This window comes from Raphanus sativus, unplaced genomic scaffold (genome assembly GCF_000801105.2).
Source record: "Raphanus sativus cultivar WK10039 unplaced genomic scaffold, ASM80110v3 Scaffold2061, whole genome shotgun sequence".
NCBI classification, from domain to species: Eukaryota; Viridiplantae; Streptophyta; class Magnoliopsida; order Brassicales; family Brassicaceae; genus Raphanus; species Raphanus sativus.
This window is the reverse complement of record NW_026617370.1, coordinates 304-17,644: the sequence shown is the minus strand read 5'-3', so window position 1 is coordinate 17,644 and position 17,341 is coordinate 304. Positions and strand designations below refer to the sequence as shown.

Here is a 17,341-nt window from a genome sequence, read left to right as displayed (position 1 = left end):
GTGAAATCATCCTTTGTGCCAAGATCCTGGAACCCAACAAGCCTATCTATCGCAATTCCCTTGCTGAGTAGAATGATAAAAAAAAGCCATATTCAATCAGTAAAAATAGCCTAGGCAACAAGCCATGTAATGTAAGAAAGAACCGAAAGAGATGAAACCTGAAAAGCAAAACGCAAGGCAAGGTCTTTATTGCTAGTTTCGTGACAAAGAAAGGAGCATTCTGCATTTATATCATCATCACCTAAGCATTAGTTTCACAACCCATTTTTATCTATCTTTTTTTTTAGTAAAGTTGGTTGACTGACCTCTGCGTCAACTCTAATGAACTTAGTGTCCACATGTCTAGGGGCAAGAGTCTTCAGATGCTTGTCCATAATCCTAATATATACATTAGGTTTTGTATGAGCTCACATAAACAGAAGATAAAAAAAAAGAAGAGAGAGATGTTTACTTGCAGCGGTAAAACTCCTTGTGGTAGAAATGACAAATAACATTGGGACTCGTGGTGACTTCCCCCAAGAAATCACCCTCGGTTACCTCTCGATATTCACCATGTCCTTGTCTTTTGAACGCTTCTCTCTTCTCAACTTCTCTCTGCTCCAGTTCAGATAGAGATTTTTAGTTCATAACCAATGAAAAAGTAAGCAAGTGGGAAAAGTTTATCAACAACCTTGAGTGCAGCAATCCTATCAGCGTGCAACTTTTCTAGCTCTGGATCCTACAGAACATGAGAGTCAACCACCACCGTTAGAGACAGAAGCTTCAAAATACTCAAAATAGCAAGAAACAGTTGTGCACTTACATCCATGAGATCATCAAGATCAACCTCCTCATTCACATGATTCGATGATTGCGCCTTCTCATTTGCAATAACTTCCTGCACACATAGCCCCGTATACAGATGAAAAAAAAAACATCATAACCACTTGTCTGAATATAATATCCAAAAATTGTGCCAAAAAACAGAGACTCATAAAGTCTACACCTTTTCCAGACATAACCAAAAAAAAAGAACAACATTTCGTAACACAGATCATAACCACTTGTCTGAATATAATATCCAAATATATACAATATTCCAAAAACCTTGAGAGAGAGAAAGGCATCGCATTTGATGGATTCAATCCTCAATAGAAATAGATTTAAACCTTTTTGTAATCTCTGGCAGCTGCAGCCAATACGTTTCCGAAGGCCAGATTCGAGAGTGTCGACTTTACTGCATCCGGATCCATCTTTAGTGCCCCCCAAAAAAGATATCTACGCTCCTCCGAGATTTTTCTTACTGGTTGATAAATTACAAACAGAGTGAGCAATCCGAAATTGGAGTGTTTCTTATTGCCTTCAATTTCAAATCTGGAGCGGAAAAGAAACATCAAAAATAATCCCAAAAATCAACAGCTGAACATCAAAGGTGGAAGATAACCAAAACGACGGCGTTTTAGAGGGAAATATGCATCAGGACTTCCGTTTCAAGCCCTTGTGTTTATGGGCTGTACGAAAAGCCCCATACGGCCCAAAATGTATACACTAAGCAAAGACTTTCTTTATCTAGGTCACTTATTGTGATGATTCAGAAGACACATTTCTACCGTAAACAAAAAGTGTGTAGAAACTTATGGAGCAAGCAACAAATGTTTGATATCAACGACTATATACTGTCTTTCTCACTTTATTTAACCATTATTTTGCCCAAGTGATCGGCTTCATTATTGGATACACATTAGTAGTTTAATTAGTTGTAGCAACATAGTAGTTTCTTTTTTATAAAGGCCATAAAAACGGCATGATGTTTTTTACTCTGTTGTTGTACATAACTTGTTGAAGAAGGAAAGAATCTCCTCCGAGACTTGTTTAGCCTTCTCTTGCTGGATAAAATGATGACCATCCTCAATTACAACAACTTCAACGTTAGGCACATGACTCTTGAACATCTCTCCCTTCACATACCCCATCGTTTCATTTGCTCCTATATCTTTGTCTCCGGCGATAAACTTTGTCGGAACAAGGATCTTGGAGCCTTCCCACGGCGCCAATATCTCCCAGTTCCTGAAAATTTTGATCACAATTTGCGCCAATAACAAGAAGGACACACTAATGGGAAGATTGAAAACTTACAGATCCATGGCTCTGTAGTAATTCAACGGGCCAGTGAATCCAGATCTCTGAAACTTGTCTGCATAAACCTGAATCTCCTCTTCTGTTATCCACTCTGGAATCTTCGATGGAATCTCAAGGTCATCGATGATCTCTGTACCGGGAGGAGCCACCATGAAATCTGTTCTCGTCGTTAGCAAGAACTTCTTCATAACCGTCTTGCAATCATGCTTGGCAAATGCAGCCTCAGCTCTTCCAGGTTTCTTGTAAAATAAACAAGGAACTGAATCAGACGAAGATGATAGAAACAAAACCACAACAAATCTTGAAAAGTTTACCTGAAACTGAGTGATGTATAACCCATCTCCAAAGGTTTTGGAAAACTCTGAAGGTTTGAGGTTTGGATCTCTTGGAGAATATGGAACAGAGAGACTTATGAAACCTTTGACTCTGTCTGGTCTAAACAAGCATAGAGACCAACCTATAACTGATCCCCAGTCATGTCCAGCCACAAAAGCCTATTTAACCAGTAAGAAACAAAAACAATAATTGTAATCCTCTAATTTTTTTTCTTCTTTTTATCAAAAATGTAAAATCTCTATATCTAACCTGAGCAGTGCCGTAGTGATCAAGCAAACCGATGACATCAGCGACAAGGTGGCTCACAGTGTAAGACTCGTGGCTTGGAAGGAACTCGGAGTCACCGTAGCCTCTGAGGTCTGGAGCAACCACGTGGTAGCCATGGCTGGACAAGAAATCGATCTGGTGACGCCACGAGAACCATGTCTCGGGGAAGCCATGGAGTAACAGAACCAAAGGTCCTCTTTCGTCTCCTTTCTCAGCAACGTTTAACCAAATCCCGTTGGTCTTGATCTTCTTCTCTCTCACTAAGCTTGTTTTCATGATTCTTGATATGATGGAAGGGATGAACCTAGTGAAGACTTTTATTACAAGAATTTGAGATTTTGAATGTTACGTAACGATCTCTGAGTCATGGATTTCAGTTACTTCCAGTTGACGTGAATAAAAGACTCTCGACAAGTTTCCAGAAAGAAGAAACACATGACTGAGATTATAAAAGACAAGAAACGTCAAGTAACTCTCGGTTCTTACGAAACAGTAGAGGGACAGACAAGAGTGAGTGAATCTCGGCAACACAACAAAGAAGGTAGGAGCAAAACCTAATTCAAAAGAAAAGAGATTTATTCTATGTTTTTTTTTGGATGAATGAAAAAAAGCAATTCAAGAAGACATTGACTTCTTCTTCTCTTCTTCGAGTCGCTGAAGCTCAGCCAGCCTTTCTTCCCAAGCTCGCTCCCTTGCGACTTTAGCCATCTTGCGTTCCACTTCCTTGATTCTCTTCTTCCTCTTCGCCTCTTGCACCAGCGCTTGTCTCTTCTTCTTCTCAGACTGTGAAAAAGTATTAAGACTTATCTCATTAGTAAACCACATTACTCATCTATAATAAAAATAAAAATAAAAAAATAACACCCTACCAAATGTACATATATGCAAAAGACTTCAATATCTTTTTTTAAAAGACAAACTTGAGAGAGAAAGCACACATACCAGTATGAAAGCACGGCGCTGCCCTATGCGCTTCTTAGCATTCCTTCTTTTGACACTACCCTTGTTGGGATTGTTTGAAGCAATTGGCTCGCCAGGTGTATACTGAACATATGCATAAGGCCCTGCATTTTCCTCAAAAACAATTTTATTCAATCCAAACCATATTATAATATTCTCTGTCTAACATAAACTTCTTAAGTAAAGAACACTCTCAACTTTAGCTTTAAACACACAATCACAAGTTCCACCAAAAAGTAACACAAAAGATTCTTCATGCTAAAACCCCCTAGTTAAAATGGATACATTAACATCAATCTTTAAGCGCAACTAACAATGAAAAGACAAACCTGGAGGTTTAAGTTTGAATCTTTTCTTCTTGGGATGACTCATGGGCCGTCTCTTCGGGAGCCGAGTATCGGTTAAGCTCAAGCTATGAAAATGATTTGCCATCGGAATCCATGGCAACCTCGATCCACCGGAGAAGGAGGACCATACCTCGTGTCTCGCAGCCGGGATCGCCGCAGTAGGCGAGCAGCTAGCTGCGAGGACACGCGAGGCTAGGGTTCTTGACAGTGGTCGGAGAATCGATCTAATCGCACCGAACCCCATTTCACCAAAAGCATTAGCTGAAGAGATTGCGATGCTTTTGACTCTCCGCTAAACCCTGAATACCACAGTGAGCTATAATGGGCCGAAAAAATTATAATTGGGCTAATGAGTGTGGTGTTCTACGTTGGCCTAATAAAGGCCCATAATACGTTATTCCGTATATCGTATTAAAACTAAAATCACGTAGATTGCAATAAACAAAATATGTGTGTTTATTGTCTGAAGATATGGAGCTGGAGAGAGAGACTTGTGTTCTAATTTTCTAACGACAGTAATCCCAAAGTATGCCACATAAGGAAAGCAAATATTATCCCATTAACGACACTGATTCCAAATATGAAACCCATTATGTAAAATATGGATATGGTAATTACCATATTAGATACAGATTTAAATATCCAGTATTGCATCATCGAAGCCAATTAATATAAATATATACACCGTTCCCGTTCATTTTTTCACAGGAAAACAAAAACTTTCAACTACATACATAGTCTTCTTCACGAGTTCATTTATATAAAAGATGACAAGCATGTTTTTCTCAAATCGTCGGACGACAAGGCTGGTCCGTTTTTAATCGTCATGTGTTCTCATTTCATGTATTTATAATTCTTGCTATTTGTATGTTACCTTTTCTTAAGATTATTCGAACGTTTTCTTGCAGACTTGTGGGTTCAAATTGAACACTAACTCACCCGAGTGGCACAAGAGCATGACGAAAATTCTCAAGAAAATCAGAGGTTTGTACACTTTCATTTCGTATACACACATTTTGACATTTATATACCGTCTCAAATAATTTATTTTCTGATTATGAGTTTTTATTTATGGTTTAGGAGGAAACTTTTGGATAGACGTGGACGAAGGAATGGCATACGTAACGGGTCAAGGCGACCCAAACAAGCTATTGAAATTGATGGCTTCGAGGAAAGGCAAAGATGCTGAAATGGCCTTTGTGAAAACCGGAATACATCATCATTCTAATTTTGGCAACAGCTATCAAAACTCTTACTTTGGCCAATCAACGCCTTATTGGCCTGCAGGGCCGCCGGCTATGCAACCTTACCAACATCAGTATTCTTATCCGGGTGGATATGGTTACAGTTATTATTAGGATTTTATGTAGTTTTGTTTTATAAAACTACGTCGAGATCAAGCAAAACCCTTCTTTCTTTAGTCTGTTAGGGTTTTCTGCTTGTATCTTTTTTTTGTTTTTGCTTTATTTGATTTAAGTTCTCTCTGCTATTTATTAGTATCAGCAGAAGAGGATCAAGGATAAAAGGAGGTTTTTGAACTTTGTAAGAATCCAGTGATTACTCACTGAATTTTCAAGGGAGTTTTGAAGTTCTTATTTTCACGTTTGCATAGTTTTTCTTTCTTTTACCATTTGTGCATACAAAAGTCTAGATTCTCTCCTGCTTCTCGTCGTCAATTAGCTTTTTATAAAAGGAAAAAAAAACATGAGCTAGTAAAAATAAAATGAGATTAAAAGAATAACTATTAATATAAATTGATTAAAATCTAATTAATATAATATGTGACGAGATTTGCGTCGTAATTTTATACCACTAAAGAATCTGGATCATCAGATCGCCACATAAAGGAGCAAAATATCATATGCCATTAACGACAATAAATTCATATATGGAAGGAACCCTTAATGTGAAACTAGATTAGGACCCGCCCTAAAGGGCAAAAATTGATTTGTCAAATTTCAATTAATAATATATGGTATATATAATATGTGTGTATAATATTATATATATTTTGTGTAACATTTATATATATACATATTAGACATATATAATATTTTATTAAATATATATAGAATTTAATAGTGTTATAATTTGTGTTGTACTTGTTATTAGTTTGTATTTAATCTTTTTTCATTTTTAGTACAATAATTTGCATTGTCACACCTTTTACCTTTTAACTTATACACATAGTTATGCCATTTTTCAAAAAAAAACTTATACACATAGTCTTGTAAAATGTAATATATAAAAAACATATTTAAAAAATCTACTGACCATATACCACAATTATTTGGTTGTTTGAACAAAAAAAATCATGTTCTTGCATACCTGTGTATGTTGTGATATGATGTAGGCGAAGAGTAAATATATGGAAGTAAAGTTAGTGATACGAACATGAGCCTATGTTGGTCTATGCCACAATTATTTGGTTTTTGGAAGATCAATGAGCATAAGCATACATGGTCTTTGTATGCTTACATTATAAATGAGTCGGATATTTTTTTCTCTTATGTCTGGAATGATATGAAACTCATTGATTTAAGAGTGATTCAGTTTTTTATGATCTAATTATATTAAGAGATTAACCAAACATATTATAAAAGTGTTACTGGTTAAGTTTAACTAATCTATGGTTAAGATTTGGTTTAATTTAAGTTGGTAGGTTACATTGTATAGGAAGCATGATATATTCTAGCAACAATTATGAAAGAGTCCAAAATTTAAATGAGAACTTCAAATAGTAGATAATCCCTAAATTAATAGATTAGATATAGATATGGTCAATTACCATATAAATACAGATTACAAATCCAATATTAGATTCTATTTTGCCAACAAAGTCCAATATTAAATATTGAAACTAACATACATATACTGTACACCACTCTTTCATTATGCAAAGAATATCTAGCAAAACTTGCAATTGTACACAACTCTATATATATGGTTGTCTTCAGGAGGTCACAAAAATGACAAGCATATTTTTTTGTCGAGCTTTCAGAAAACTACAAGGCTAGTCCGTTTACAATCTATCACTAAATGATTCACAATCATACTTCTTATTTTGCATTGATAAAATTATTGATTAAGACTATTTTATTACTGACTTGCGGGTTCAATGTGAATACAGACTCTCCCCAGTGAATAGCATCACGAATATCCTCAAGATAATCAAAGGTTTGTTATTTGACATAAACATAAATTTATATATCGTGTACATCGTCAAAGTACCATTTTGTAAAGCTGATAATGCCTTTTTATGATTTTAGAAGGGAAATTTTGAAAGACATTAAGCTATTGAAACTGATAGGTTCGAACAGAGGCAAGGATGCTGAAATAGCCTTTGTGAAACCTGAAGGGCAACATCAAAACACCTTATTTAAACATATTTTCATCTGTATCCAAACAAGGCCAGTGAGCTTTCCCGTCTTCAGCTAAGGAACACCACCATTAGCTGCCTCATTTTTTTAAACTGTCTTTTAGTCACATCCATTGTAAGCAAATTTCTTTTTAGGAGAAGCAGACGAAAGTAGAAAAAGCAAAAAGCAACTGGGATAAACAAAGCAAAATAATAATTCATCAAATTCTAACAGATCTTATCAGATAAGATTAAACAGGAATCATCATAATATTCATAGCAAAGGCATTCATAACAAAGGCGGGAACAAAGTCATAACATCTCAAGAGTAAATAGAAAGGAATTAACCAATGACTTAATAGTCTTAAGACAGAAGACATGTCAAAGCTAAAAGGGTGTAGTTAAGCCAAGTGTTTGGCAATAGTAGACTGAAGCTCATCTTTCCTGGCCCCAACAACTTTGTCTACAATCTTTCCTTCTTTCATGAACATGAAGGTCGGCATCGACTCAATGGCCCAGTCACTCGCCACTGACTGTTCCATACAAAAACAAAAAGGTAACTTGTGAGATCTTTTGATCATATAAGAATTAAAAACAAACTCTCTCAACAAAGAGGATGAATAAAGAGAAAACATGGTTGAGTTTTTTGTATTTTTACCTTCAATTCGTCAATATCAACCTTCAGGAAAATCACATTAGGGAGGTTCTTAGCCAAATCAGCAAAGAATGGAGCTATGAAACGACATGGTCCACACCAAGAAGCCGTGAAATCAACCACCACCTTCAACAATTAAACCCTCTATCATTTAATTAAAAAAAATTAACAATACAATGAAAAGAGACCAATCATGTCATAACAACGTTAAAGCTACAATAGTTTGTAACACATACAATAGTCGTTGCAGTCTTTCAGAGTAAACATTTCTACTTAGTCTTTTAGTTTCATAGAATCATCAAATATGACTCGCTAACTCTCATGATTAATACGATATATTCTAACCCTAGAATCTAATATATGGTAATTCAGATTCAAGAAAGAAGAAAATATTTCAATTGCTATGTACGTATAGATGTATCGCATGTTAATTTAGATACGGTTTGTCAAGCATCGTTCTAAGCGGCAGAAAACAAACGTATTGTATTGTGAGACAGATCGAGACTATGAAAAGAGATTACAAGAGTTTTGGAGTCATTGCCCTTTTGGAGTTGCTCGTTCCATGCTTCCACGGTGTGACATGCGATCACTTGCCCTTCTTCCCGAGCCATCTTCTTCTCTCTGTTTCTCCTTTGTGGCTTTGTCTTTGGGTCTCTCTCTGTTTATGATCTATTTATGTTAGCATGCTCTCCCTTTGCAAATCTAGTCACATAGAAATTACAACTTTTGCCATCAATATTTTTCGATTCTCTCCTTTATCGGACGCGTGATTTAATTTTCCATAATTATACCCACCCAATATGCTACATCCCTTCTTTACCTAAATCATAAATATTCCCCTTTACTCTTACCACTTTTATTTTCTGTCAGTTTACACCATTTTATGTGTAGTTGTTAAGGTTCGGCTTGGATTTATCTAGATTTCAAATTATCGGAGATAGAAATTTAGATTTCATTCAGATATTTACTAATCTTAGTTCGGGATTGATTTGATTTGATTCATTATCAGTTTGAGTATCTATTTAAATTATATAAAATATTGGATTGGATCTAAAACTTTTTACCCAAAAAATAAAACTGAATCCACTAAAACAAAATATTTAAATACTTGTTAATATCTAAATCAAAATTATATATTCAAATACATTAATTAATTTAGATTTATATTGATAAAATATTCAAAATATCCGAATCATAATTATATATTCAAATACATTAATTAATTTATATTGATACAATATTTTTATGTATTTTGAATATTTTATCAATATAAATCTAAAATAATTAATGTATTTGAATACATAATTATGATTCAGATATTATCGATTATTTAAATATTTTTTTGATGGATTCAGTTTTATTTTTTAGGTAAAAAGTTTTAGATCCAATCCAATATTTTTCAATTGTGATTCAGTTTGGTTTTTCGAATGGGATATTAGGCTCTGATTGGTAACCATCGCTGAATCGCGGAAAATAGTTAAGCTGATGAAAAAATAAATTAAGTTGTGGGAAAATTTAAAATTTATGGAATGATAGAATGCATATTAAATTGATCAAAATATTTTATTAGTATTCACTTTGTCATAAGGAAAACAAGTTGAAAATAACTAAAATTGATTAAAATACTATTTATCACTACAATATTATTACTATTTATCAAATAATATTACAAAATAATTTATATTATAACTTTATTTACAACATAACTATTTACCACTACAAAAATTATTGCTATTTATTTAAAAATTTAAAAGGTTATTAGCATATAGTTTAATAACATGAAAATGTTAATTTTGTAAAAACATTGCATGATAATCTTTTAGAACTCGTTTTTCTACTTAATGAAAATTCTTTATATTTTTACTGCAAAAATGCAAACTTGCATTTTTGCATTTTTTTATTTTGCAACTTTTATTGATTGATAAAATACTAGTGGAATTATGTTTGAAGTGCAAACCCTTGTTTTTCCTAGGTTAAAACTTAAAAGCAATTATCTACATGGCGTCTCCACGAAAATAGACGACACATAACAAGGAAAAAGTGCCTATTTCAATATGAACTTTACGCGTCGTGCCTATTCCTTCACGAACTTTGTAGTAGTGCGTATTCCATACTGAACTAAACAAATTTTTTAAAATACTATATGAACTTTATGCGTCGTGTCTATTCCTTCACGAACTTTATAATAGTGCGTATTTCACATTGAACAAAACCAAAATAAAAAAATATTACATAGACTCTCAAAATCGTGCTTATTTCAATATTGAGTGTTAAATGTGTTAGTCATCCGTTAATGTATCAAAACAACGTCATTTTGTATAAATTTGTGAAATTAAAAATTAAAAATTAAAAATAAAATATACTCTCAAAATTGTGTTTATATATATTGACTGTCAAAAGTAATAGTCATCATTGATTTTATCAAAAGACTATTTTGGATAAATTCTATGAAATTGTCCGTCGTTTTTTATTTTTTTCATTTTACAAAAAAATTATCCAAAATGACGTTGTTTTAATAAATTAATGTATGACTTGACTAACACCTTTCACTTACTGACAAAGAAAGACTAACATCTTTGACGGTGTATATATATAATTACGATTTTGAGCGTTAAAGGTGTTCGTCTTTTTTTTTTCAGCAAATCAAAGGTGTAGTCATATATATATGTACATCAACCGTCAAAAGTGTTAGTATTTTCTGTTTAAGAAATCAAAAGTGTTAGTCATACGTTAATTTATCAAAATAACGTCATTTTTGATAGATTTTATAAAAAATAAAAAATTACAAATTGACGGATAATTTCATAGAATTTATCCAAAATAAAATCTTTTGATAAATTAAAACATGACTAACACATTTGACAGTCAATATATAAGTACAATTTTGAAAGGTTTTTGGTAAATTAAAGGATGACTATTACATTTGACAGTCAATATATATAAGCACAATTTTAAGAGTCTATATTTTATTTTGATTTTTAATTTCAGAAAATTTATCAAAATGACATTGTTTTGATAAATTAACGGATGACTAACACATTTAACGCTCAATATTGAAATAAGCACTATTTTGAGAGTCTATGCAGTATTTTTTTATTTTTGTTTAGTTCAATGTGAAATACGCACTACTATAAAGTTTGTGAAGGAATAGACACGACGCATAAAATTCATATAGTATTTTAAAAAATTTGTTTAGTTCAGTGTGGAATACGCACTGCTACAAAGTTCGTGAAGGAATAGACACGACGCTTAAATTTCATCTTGAAATAGACACTTTTCCCCACATAACAATCGATCCAGTATGATGAAAAAACGGCAAGCTGTTTATTTACGTAACGTCCAACACAAAAAAGTACGACATCGTTTTATACGAATACTGACCGGAGAGATTCTGGGTCGCCTGCCTGCTACAACACACTGAGTAAATGCAAATCTGCCATTGATTTTGATACATCATCATCAATCACGCCCCCGACGCTAAAACGAAGATGAGGAAACGCGATTTGGCTATCCTGATGCTCTCTGGATTTGCTATCTTCTTCACTCTTCAGGTAATCCGTCTTCTTTAGTTCAATCACAGCATAGAACTTATCGATCTGCTCCCTAGAGCCAAGCTTTGAAACGTTCCTCCTGTAATCGTTAAAATTCATTCTATTGATTGTAGAATTTCGAATTTCTCAGATGGAATCTTATTGACTCGTTACTGATTTGTTGATTTTGCACAGCACGAGGGAGATTTCGCGTTCAAAGAAGCATGGTTCCATCTGTACGATGATTACCCAGTCAAACACGAATCCGATCGTCTCCCACCTCCTCTCGTAGCCGATCTTAACGGCGATGGCAAGAAGGAGGTCCTCGTCGCTACAAACGATGCCAAAATTCAGGTAAAAAAAAAAACGAATTGATTTTTGCAAGTCCTTATGGCTTTTGCTATTACGTGTGATCAACTGTGTTATGTGATGGTTTGATTAGGTCCTGGAGCCACACTCCAGGCGTGTGGATGAAGGTTTCAGTGAAGCACGTGTTCTTGCTGAGTTCTCCCTTTTGCCTGATAAGATCCGTGTTGCCTCCGGGAGACGCGCTGTGGCCATGGCCACTGGTGTTATTGATAGGTATTATAAAGATGGGACACCTCAGAAGCAGGTTTTGGTTGTTGTTACCTCTGGTTGGTCTGTCCTCTGCTTTGATCACAACCTCAAAAAGCTCTGGGAAACTAATCTTCAGGTTTCTTTCTTTTTTTTTTTATCCTCCCTTTGTCCTTCTTATTGTCTTCTTAGTTCTTACTGATGTTGTTTTGGGATAACAGGAGGATTTTCCACATAACGCCCACCATAGAGAGATTTCAATTTCGATAAGCAATTACACGTTGAAGCACGGTGATACTGGTTTGGTTATTGTTGGTGGAAGGATGGAGATGCAGCCTTATGTATGTAACTAGGCGAAATTCCCCCCTGTTGATTTCCTTTTTGGTTAATTAATAATGTGGATTATTCTTTTTCTTGTAGAATCATATGGACCCATTTGAGGAACTCGGCATTAATGAACAAAATGCTGAGCAACATAGAAGAAGTGCTACTGAGAAACAGGTACACGAAAGATGTGCAGTTATTATTATATCTGGTTGTAATTAAGATGTTCTTGTTACATATTTTGTATAGGAGATGTGTTTTGGACTGTTTAGAATTAACTTTTTGAGCTTCTTTTCAGCCCACTGAAGATTCTGGAGGTGTAAACTTGCGTCACTTTTCCGTTTATGCATTCGCTGGCCGGACTGGTGTTCTTCGATGGAGTAAAAAGACTGATGTCAGTTATTTCTCCTATTTGCCCACTTCTTCTTTTGCATATAGCTTAATTGGATACTTAAGTGCAACAGATTTACTGGTCAGATTGATAGAATATTGTTTTTTTCTTCTCTTCTAGGATGTTGAAGCTCACACGTCAGATGCGTCACAATTAGTTCCCCAACACAATTACAAGCTAGACGTGCATTCTATAAATAGCCGTCACCCTGGAGAGGTAAAGTGAATTCGTTCTCCATTGATCATTGAGCAATATAGTTAACCTGTTCTAGTTGTCGTCTAAGAGACTTATATTGCATTGAAAACTGAGATATGCTGGAATGAAGTTTGAATGCAGGGAATTTAGAGAATCAATTCTTGGTGTTATGCCTCATCACTGGGTAAGTCTTTTGCTTCATACACGTACTTCCTTAGTCTAATATACTTTTTTTTAAAAAAAATCTGTTTTGAACGACGTTGTTGTCTTTGTATCAGGACCGACGGGAAGATACATTGTTGAAGCTTGCTCATTTCAGGCGACACAAGAGGAAAACGTTGAAGAAACAAGCTGGTAAGTCTGCAACGTTTCCGTTTCACAAACCTGAAGAACACACACCAGCTGGAAAAGACTTGTCGAGAAAGATTCCTAAATTGATTGGGAAGGCTGCCCGCTATGCTGGCTCGGCAAAACCCAAGAAGGTGAAAGCTCTTATAAAACGTGAAGTACTCACCCATATGAAAATACACATATTGTATATGACAGCAAAACACATGTTGATGCAGGGCATGCAATACATACCGACTATAACTAACTACACTAAGCTTTGGTGGGTTCCCAATGTTGTTGTGGCTCACCAAAAAGAAGGAATTGAAGCTATTCATTTGCCTACTGGTCGAACTCTTTGCAAGGTAGCTGTTACTTCAGATCATGAACAAGCTTACTATATCACGAATCAGTCTTTAATATGTTAGCTTCCTTGAACTCTTCCTATCCAGCTTCATCTGCTCGAAGGTGGGCTTCACGCCGACATTAACGGAGATGGTGTACTCGATCATGTCCAGGTACACATTACACACCTCTCCCGCTTTCGTTTATTTGGCTTTACAATGGAACTTCATTTGTTACGTCCATATATTCTCTGTGCGCACCATAGGCTGTCGGAGGCAATGTTGGAGAGAGAACTGTAGTTAGCGGATCAATGGAAGTATTGAAACCTTGCTGGGCAGTGGCAACCTCAGGCGTTCCCGTCCGAGAACAGCTCTTCAACGTCTCGATCTGCCATCACGCCCCCTTCAACTTCATGCACTACGGAGAGTTTTCACGAAACTTTGCTCAGGCAAGAGACACATCCTCTTTGGAGATTGCAACTCCCATTCTCATCCCCAGAGATGACGGTCATAGACAAAGAAGAGGAAGTCGCGGAGATGTAATCTTCTTGACAAATCGTGGAGAGGTACTTTTTTCTGATGATCCAATCTCTCTTTTAACTTTGAATCTCGCTCAATAGCTCATTGCTTTCCCTACCAGGTGACATCATACACGCCTGATGTGCACGGCCGCGAGCCGCTCTGGCAATGGCAGCTTCAGACAGAAGCCACATGGTCAAATCTCCCATCTCCATCTGGTTTAACTGAGTCAGGGACAGTGGTCCCAACCCTGAAACCATTCTCGCTACGCATTCATGATAATCAGCCTATGGTCCTTGCCGGAGGAGATCAAGCGGCAGTCATCATATCTCCAGGAGGAAGCGTATTGGCTTCCATCGAGTTACCGTCACAGCCGACTCATGCACTCATCACTGATGACTTCTCTAACGACGGATTAACGGATGTGATTGTGATGACATCAAACGGGATATACGGGTTCGTTCAGACCAGACAGCCAGGAGCTCTGTTCTTCAGTTCGTTGGTGGGATGTATCTTAGTAGTAATGGCAGTTATCTTCGTTACTCAGCACTTAAACTCCGTTAAAGGTAAGCCTCGGCCTTCCTCTAGCTTTTGATAAATAAAACCTCAGAAGTGGGGTTTTCTTCCTCTCTACGGAAGTTGAACCGGTCCCATCAGGGGCGGCGTTTACGCACACCGGTTTGGTATACCGGAGTAGATTCAGTGTTTCAGCTTTGTAATTTTATTATATATAATTACAGAATTCTATTAAGTGAAAATGGTAGAGGCGAATGTTAGGACTTTTTCTTGTTTCTCTCAGTTTTAATGTTTATTAAGTTGCAAGTGTTACTGTGACCTTTATTTAATCAAGAGTTTTTTTCTAAACACTGGTCTAATCGTTTTTTATATCTTCATATAATATAATACTTGTATTACATCCTTTATATTATAAATCACAAGTCACTCAATCAATCATATTTTGACATGTGTAAATTCTGTTATTTTTAAAAAAAGTTTTTAAAACAATTGAAAAGCAAAAAAAGAACTCAAAACCATAACTTGCACCCTTGAAATGACATGTATTTGAATCTTACTTTAGAACAGACCAAGACTATTTCAATAGAAATAGTAATACAAAGGTTTTAACACAGAGAAACTTTAGGGATGTAGCTTGGTATGGTTGATTGGGCACGCTATAGAGTTACTTATATAATAGAAACATGGACTGCCGATAATTAATGAGAAAGATATAAAAACTTAATATGCATATCTTTACTTTCAATGTACAAACGTTGCAGAATTTTGTAATATTACTATATTGAATTGGTTTTGTTAACTTTCATGTACTCTTCCGAGGATAAAGGAAAAAAACTACTTCACACAATAAATGTAATTAGTTTCCAAATGATAGTCAGAGATTTGTATTGCATAAATCAGGCATATAATTGTACGGTATGTATTATATACTCCCTCTGTTTCATAATAAGTGTCACTCTGAGCTCATTTTCTTGTTACACAAAGAGTATCACTTTACAATTTTAATGTAAATTATACTAACTTTCAGCTGAAAATTAATTGCAAACTGCATTGATTTTATAAATAATTTTATTTATCTAAAATACTATTGGTGAAAGAGGTATAATTAATTACAACTTACATATATTTCAATAACTTTCTTAATCTGTGTGAAAAATGTCACAACGACACTCTTTAAGAAACGGAGAGAGTATAAAATATAGTCAATATTTTTGGAGTTATGGCAACTTAATGGGAGCGCCAATTTTGTTTAAGTTTTATTGTGCACCATGAAATCTTCTATATTTCAAATATAAATGCAAATGAGATAAAGCAATTACTCCCTCTGTTTTATTATAAGTGTCACTCTAGATTTTTTTTCTTGTTATACAAAGAATGTCACTTTACAACTCCAATGCAAATTATACTTTCTTTCATCTGAAAATTAATTGCAATCTGTATTGATTTTATAACTAATTTTATTTATCTACAATATTATTGATCAAAAATGTGTAATTAATAACAAGTTACATATATTTCAACAACTTTCTTAATCTGTGTGAAAAGTGTCAGAGTGACACTTATATAGAAACGGAGAGAGTATCATTTTATTGTGCATCACAGTTTTAATTATCATATATGAAACATAAATGCTGAAAATACAAAAGTACCATTTTAATAAGTTCAACCCAATGTCATTATATATACGAACCTTCACAATGTTTATCATGTTGCAGAATACAACCTAAAAAAAATACGTTAACACCTGGAACATGGTCGGATTGTTCGTAGCCAAGTGGCTACTGAACTCTGCCTTCGGACCCTGACATTAGGGGTTCGATCCCTCCTTACTTCAGATTGAGAATTTCGGTCCAAAAGTGACCAGTTGACAAAAAAAAACATCTCGAAAGTGTTCTAGAAAATTGCACTATATGAGATTTCATTGTAGAATAATTTTAACCATTAAGCAATTTTCTATCATGTTAAACTGAATAATGGACAATGGTACTAAGCTTGAGTCGATGGTAGATCTGCTAAAAAGTTGCATTCGTGAGTACAGTTTTGTACGTCACAACAACATGCTTGTACAATGGAGTAAGTGTCTTTGGTACAGATAAATTAATAGTTTATCTTAATATAATGGCCTAATTTCGATCAGAGGGATATATATTATCATCAACAAACGTAGCTACTATATAGTGTCATCTGCTTAATTTTGTTCATGAAAATATGTTTTAGAAAGAAATAAGCACTTTAGCAGTTCAGGTATGACCTTTCGATGTCCAAAAAAAGCAGTTCAGGTATGACCTCAAATTAATACAAAACAGGTTGTGCAGGAAAATACTTTTATCATTTTCAGTTTATATGATCTAGACCAGTTACGTTTTGTTTATTAGATAGGTGATGACGAAGAAGTCAAGTTTTTCAGTGGGGCGGATTAAAGTATAAAACATCTCAAGAAAATATATTTTATAGAAAGTTTTGCTGGCAATAACCGGTTAAGAAAGTTTAAGGAGTACCAACTGTTAATTGTTATATTTAAAACTCGATAGTGTAATATCCAATAAATTTTATTGTCATTTGGTTCGAACCGTGTATTGCCTTTTAGGAGGCTAAGAAA

The 17,341-nt window shown here is 34.8% G+C and overlaps 6 protein-coding genes across 6 annotated transcripts; 2 read left to right on the top strand and 4 right to left on the bottom strand.

Moving 5' to 3' along the window:
• Positions 1–5: 5 nt before the first annotated feature.
• On the bottom strand, positions 6–1,592 carry LOC130505173 (thioredoxin domain-containing protein PLP3A-like; the record flags this gene model as incomplete). Its single annotated transcript, XM_056999761.1, has 7 exons — positions 1,149–1,592; positions 803–877; positions 671–718; positions 452–594; positions 306–378; positions 159–220; positions 6–63 (listed from the first exon to the last, which is right to left on the bottom strand). Coding segments are annotated over exons 1-7 (684 nt in total), but the record flags the coding sequence as incomplete, so codon positions are not given.
• A 27-nt stretch (positions 1,593–1,619) lies between these two features.
• Positions 1,620–3,050, bottom strand: LOC130505175 (uncharacterized). The gene is made up of 4 exons (XM_056999764.1): positions 2,704–3,050; positions 2,433–2,612; positions 2,116–2,357; positions 1,620–2,046 (listed from the first exon to the last, which is right to left on the bottom strand). Exons 1-4 carry the CDS (start codon positions 2,995–2,997, stop codon positions 1,794–1,796), a joined length of 969 nt encoding a protein of 322 aa, XP_056855744.1. The 5' UTR covers positions 2,998–3,050; the 3' UTR covers positions 1,620–1,793.
• A 92-nt stretch (positions 3,051–3,142) lies between these two features.
• On the bottom strand, positions 3,143–4,306 carry LOC130505176 (uncharacterized). The gene is made up of 3 exons (XM_056999765.1): positions 4,011–4,306; positions 3,664–3,785; positions 3,143–3,504 (listed from the first exon to the last, which is right to left on the bottom strand). The coding sequence occupies exons 1-3, from the start codon at positions 4,270–4,272 to the stop codon at positions 3,337–3,339; spliced, it is 552 nt and encodes a 183-aa protein (XP_056855745.1). The 5' UTR covers positions 4,273–4,306; the 3' UTR covers positions 3,143–3,336.
• Positions 4,307–4,931: 625 nt separating this feature from the next.
• LOC130505174 (uncharacterized) lies at positions 4,932–5,425 on the top strand. The gene is made up of 2 exons (XM_056999762.1): positions 4,932–5,012; positions 5,109–5,425. The coding sequence occupies exons 1-2, from the start codon at positions 4,985–4,987 to the stop codon at positions 5,384–5,386; spliced, it is 306 nt and encodes a 101-aa protein (XP_056855742.1). The 5' UTR covers positions 4,932–4,984; the 3' UTR covers positions 5,387–5,425.
• A 2,158-nt stretch (positions 5,426–7,583) lies between these two features.
• Positions 7,584–8,714, bottom strand: LOC108830227 (thioredoxin H1). Its single transcript, XM_018603824.2, has 3 exons — positions 8,563–8,714; positions 8,045–8,167; positions 7,584–7,919 (listed from the first exon to the last, which is right to left on the bottom strand). Exons 1-3 carry the CDS (start codon positions 8,650–8,652, stop codon positions 7,788–7,790), a joined length of 345 nt encoding a protein of 114 aa, XP_018459326.2. The 5' UTR covers positions 8,653–8,714; the 3' UTR covers positions 7,584–7,787.
• A 2,691-nt stretch (positions 8,715–11,405) lies between these two features.
• LOC108834681 (uncharacterized) lies at positions 11,406–15,090 on the top strand. The gene is made up of 13 exons (XM_056999763.1): positions 11,406–11,592; positions 11,767–11,925; positions 12,014–12,265; positions 12,348–12,467; positions 12,547–12,627; positions 12,749–12,844; positions 12,962–13,057; positions 13,167–13,220; positions 13,315–13,518; positions 13,603–13,728; positions 13,816–13,881; positions 13,974–14,273; positions 14,348–15,090. The coding sequence occupies exons 1-13, from the start codon at positions 11,530–11,532 to the stop codon at positions 14,819–14,821; spliced, it is 2,091 nt and encodes a 696-aa protein (XP_056855743.1). The 5' UTR covers positions 11,406–11,529; the 3' UTR covers positions 14,822–15,090.
• The last annotated feature ends 2,251 nt before the right edge of the window (positions 15,091–17,341 follow it).

Bases quoted from the DNA above. Each gene is read 5' to 3' on its own strand.
- LOC130505176 (XM_056999765.1), bottom strand. From the start codon at position 4,272: ATGGGGTTCGGTGCGATTAGATCGATTCTCCGACCACTGTCAAGAACC. The intron at 3,786-4,010 runs GTTTGTCTTTTC...AGGAAAATGCAG, and splicing joins ATTCAAACTTAAACCTCCAG to GGCCTTATGCATATGTTCAG. The intron at 3,505-3,663 runs GTATGTGTGCTT...ACTTTTTCACAG, and splicing joins AGCGCCGTGCTTTCATACTG to TCTGAGAAGAAGAAGAGACA.
- LOC130505175 (XM_056999764.1), bottom strand. From the start codon at position 2,997: ATGAAAACAAGCTTAGTGAGAGAGAAGAAGATCAAGACCAACGGGATT. The intron at 2,358-2,432 runs GTAAACTTTTCA...TTATTTTACAAG, and splicing joins TATACATCACTCAGTTTCAG to AAACCTGGAAGAGCTGAGGC. The intron at 2,047-2,115 runs GTAAGTTTTCAA...CAAAATTTTCAG, and splicing joins TACTACAGAGCCATGGATCT to GAACTGGGAGATATTGGCGC.
- LOC108830227 (XM_018603824.2), bottom strand. From the start codon at position 8,652: ATGGCTCGGGAAGAAGGGCAAGTGATCGCATGTCACACCGTGGAAGCA. The intron at 8,168-8,562 runs GTAATCTCTTTT...TAATTGTTGAAG, and splicing joins GCAATGACTCCAAAACTCTT to GTGGTGGTTGATTTCACGGC. The intron at 7,920-8,044 runs GTAAAAATACAA...TGTATGGAACAG, and splicing joins TTGATATTGACGAATTGAAG to TCAGTGGCGAGTGACTGGGC.
- LOC130505174 (XM_056999762.1), top strand. From the start codon at position 4,985: ATGACGAAAATTCTCAAGAAAATCAGAG. The intron at 5,013-5,108 runs GTTTGTACACTT...TTTATGGTTTAG, and splicing joins AATTCTCAAGAAAATCAGAG to GAGGAAACTTTTGGATAGAC.
- LOC108834681 (XM_056999763.1), top strand. From the start codon at position 11,530: ATGAGGAAACGCGATTTGGCTATCCTGATGCTCTCTGGATTTGCTATC. The intron at 11,926-12,013 runs GTAAAAAAAAAA...TGGTTTGATTAG, and splicing joins CAAACGATGCCAAAATTCAG to GTCCTGGAGCCACACTCCAG. The intron at 12,845-12,961 runs GTCAGTTATTTC...CTTCTCTTCTAG, and splicing joins GATGGAGTAAAAAGACTGAT to GATGTTGAAGCTCACACGTC.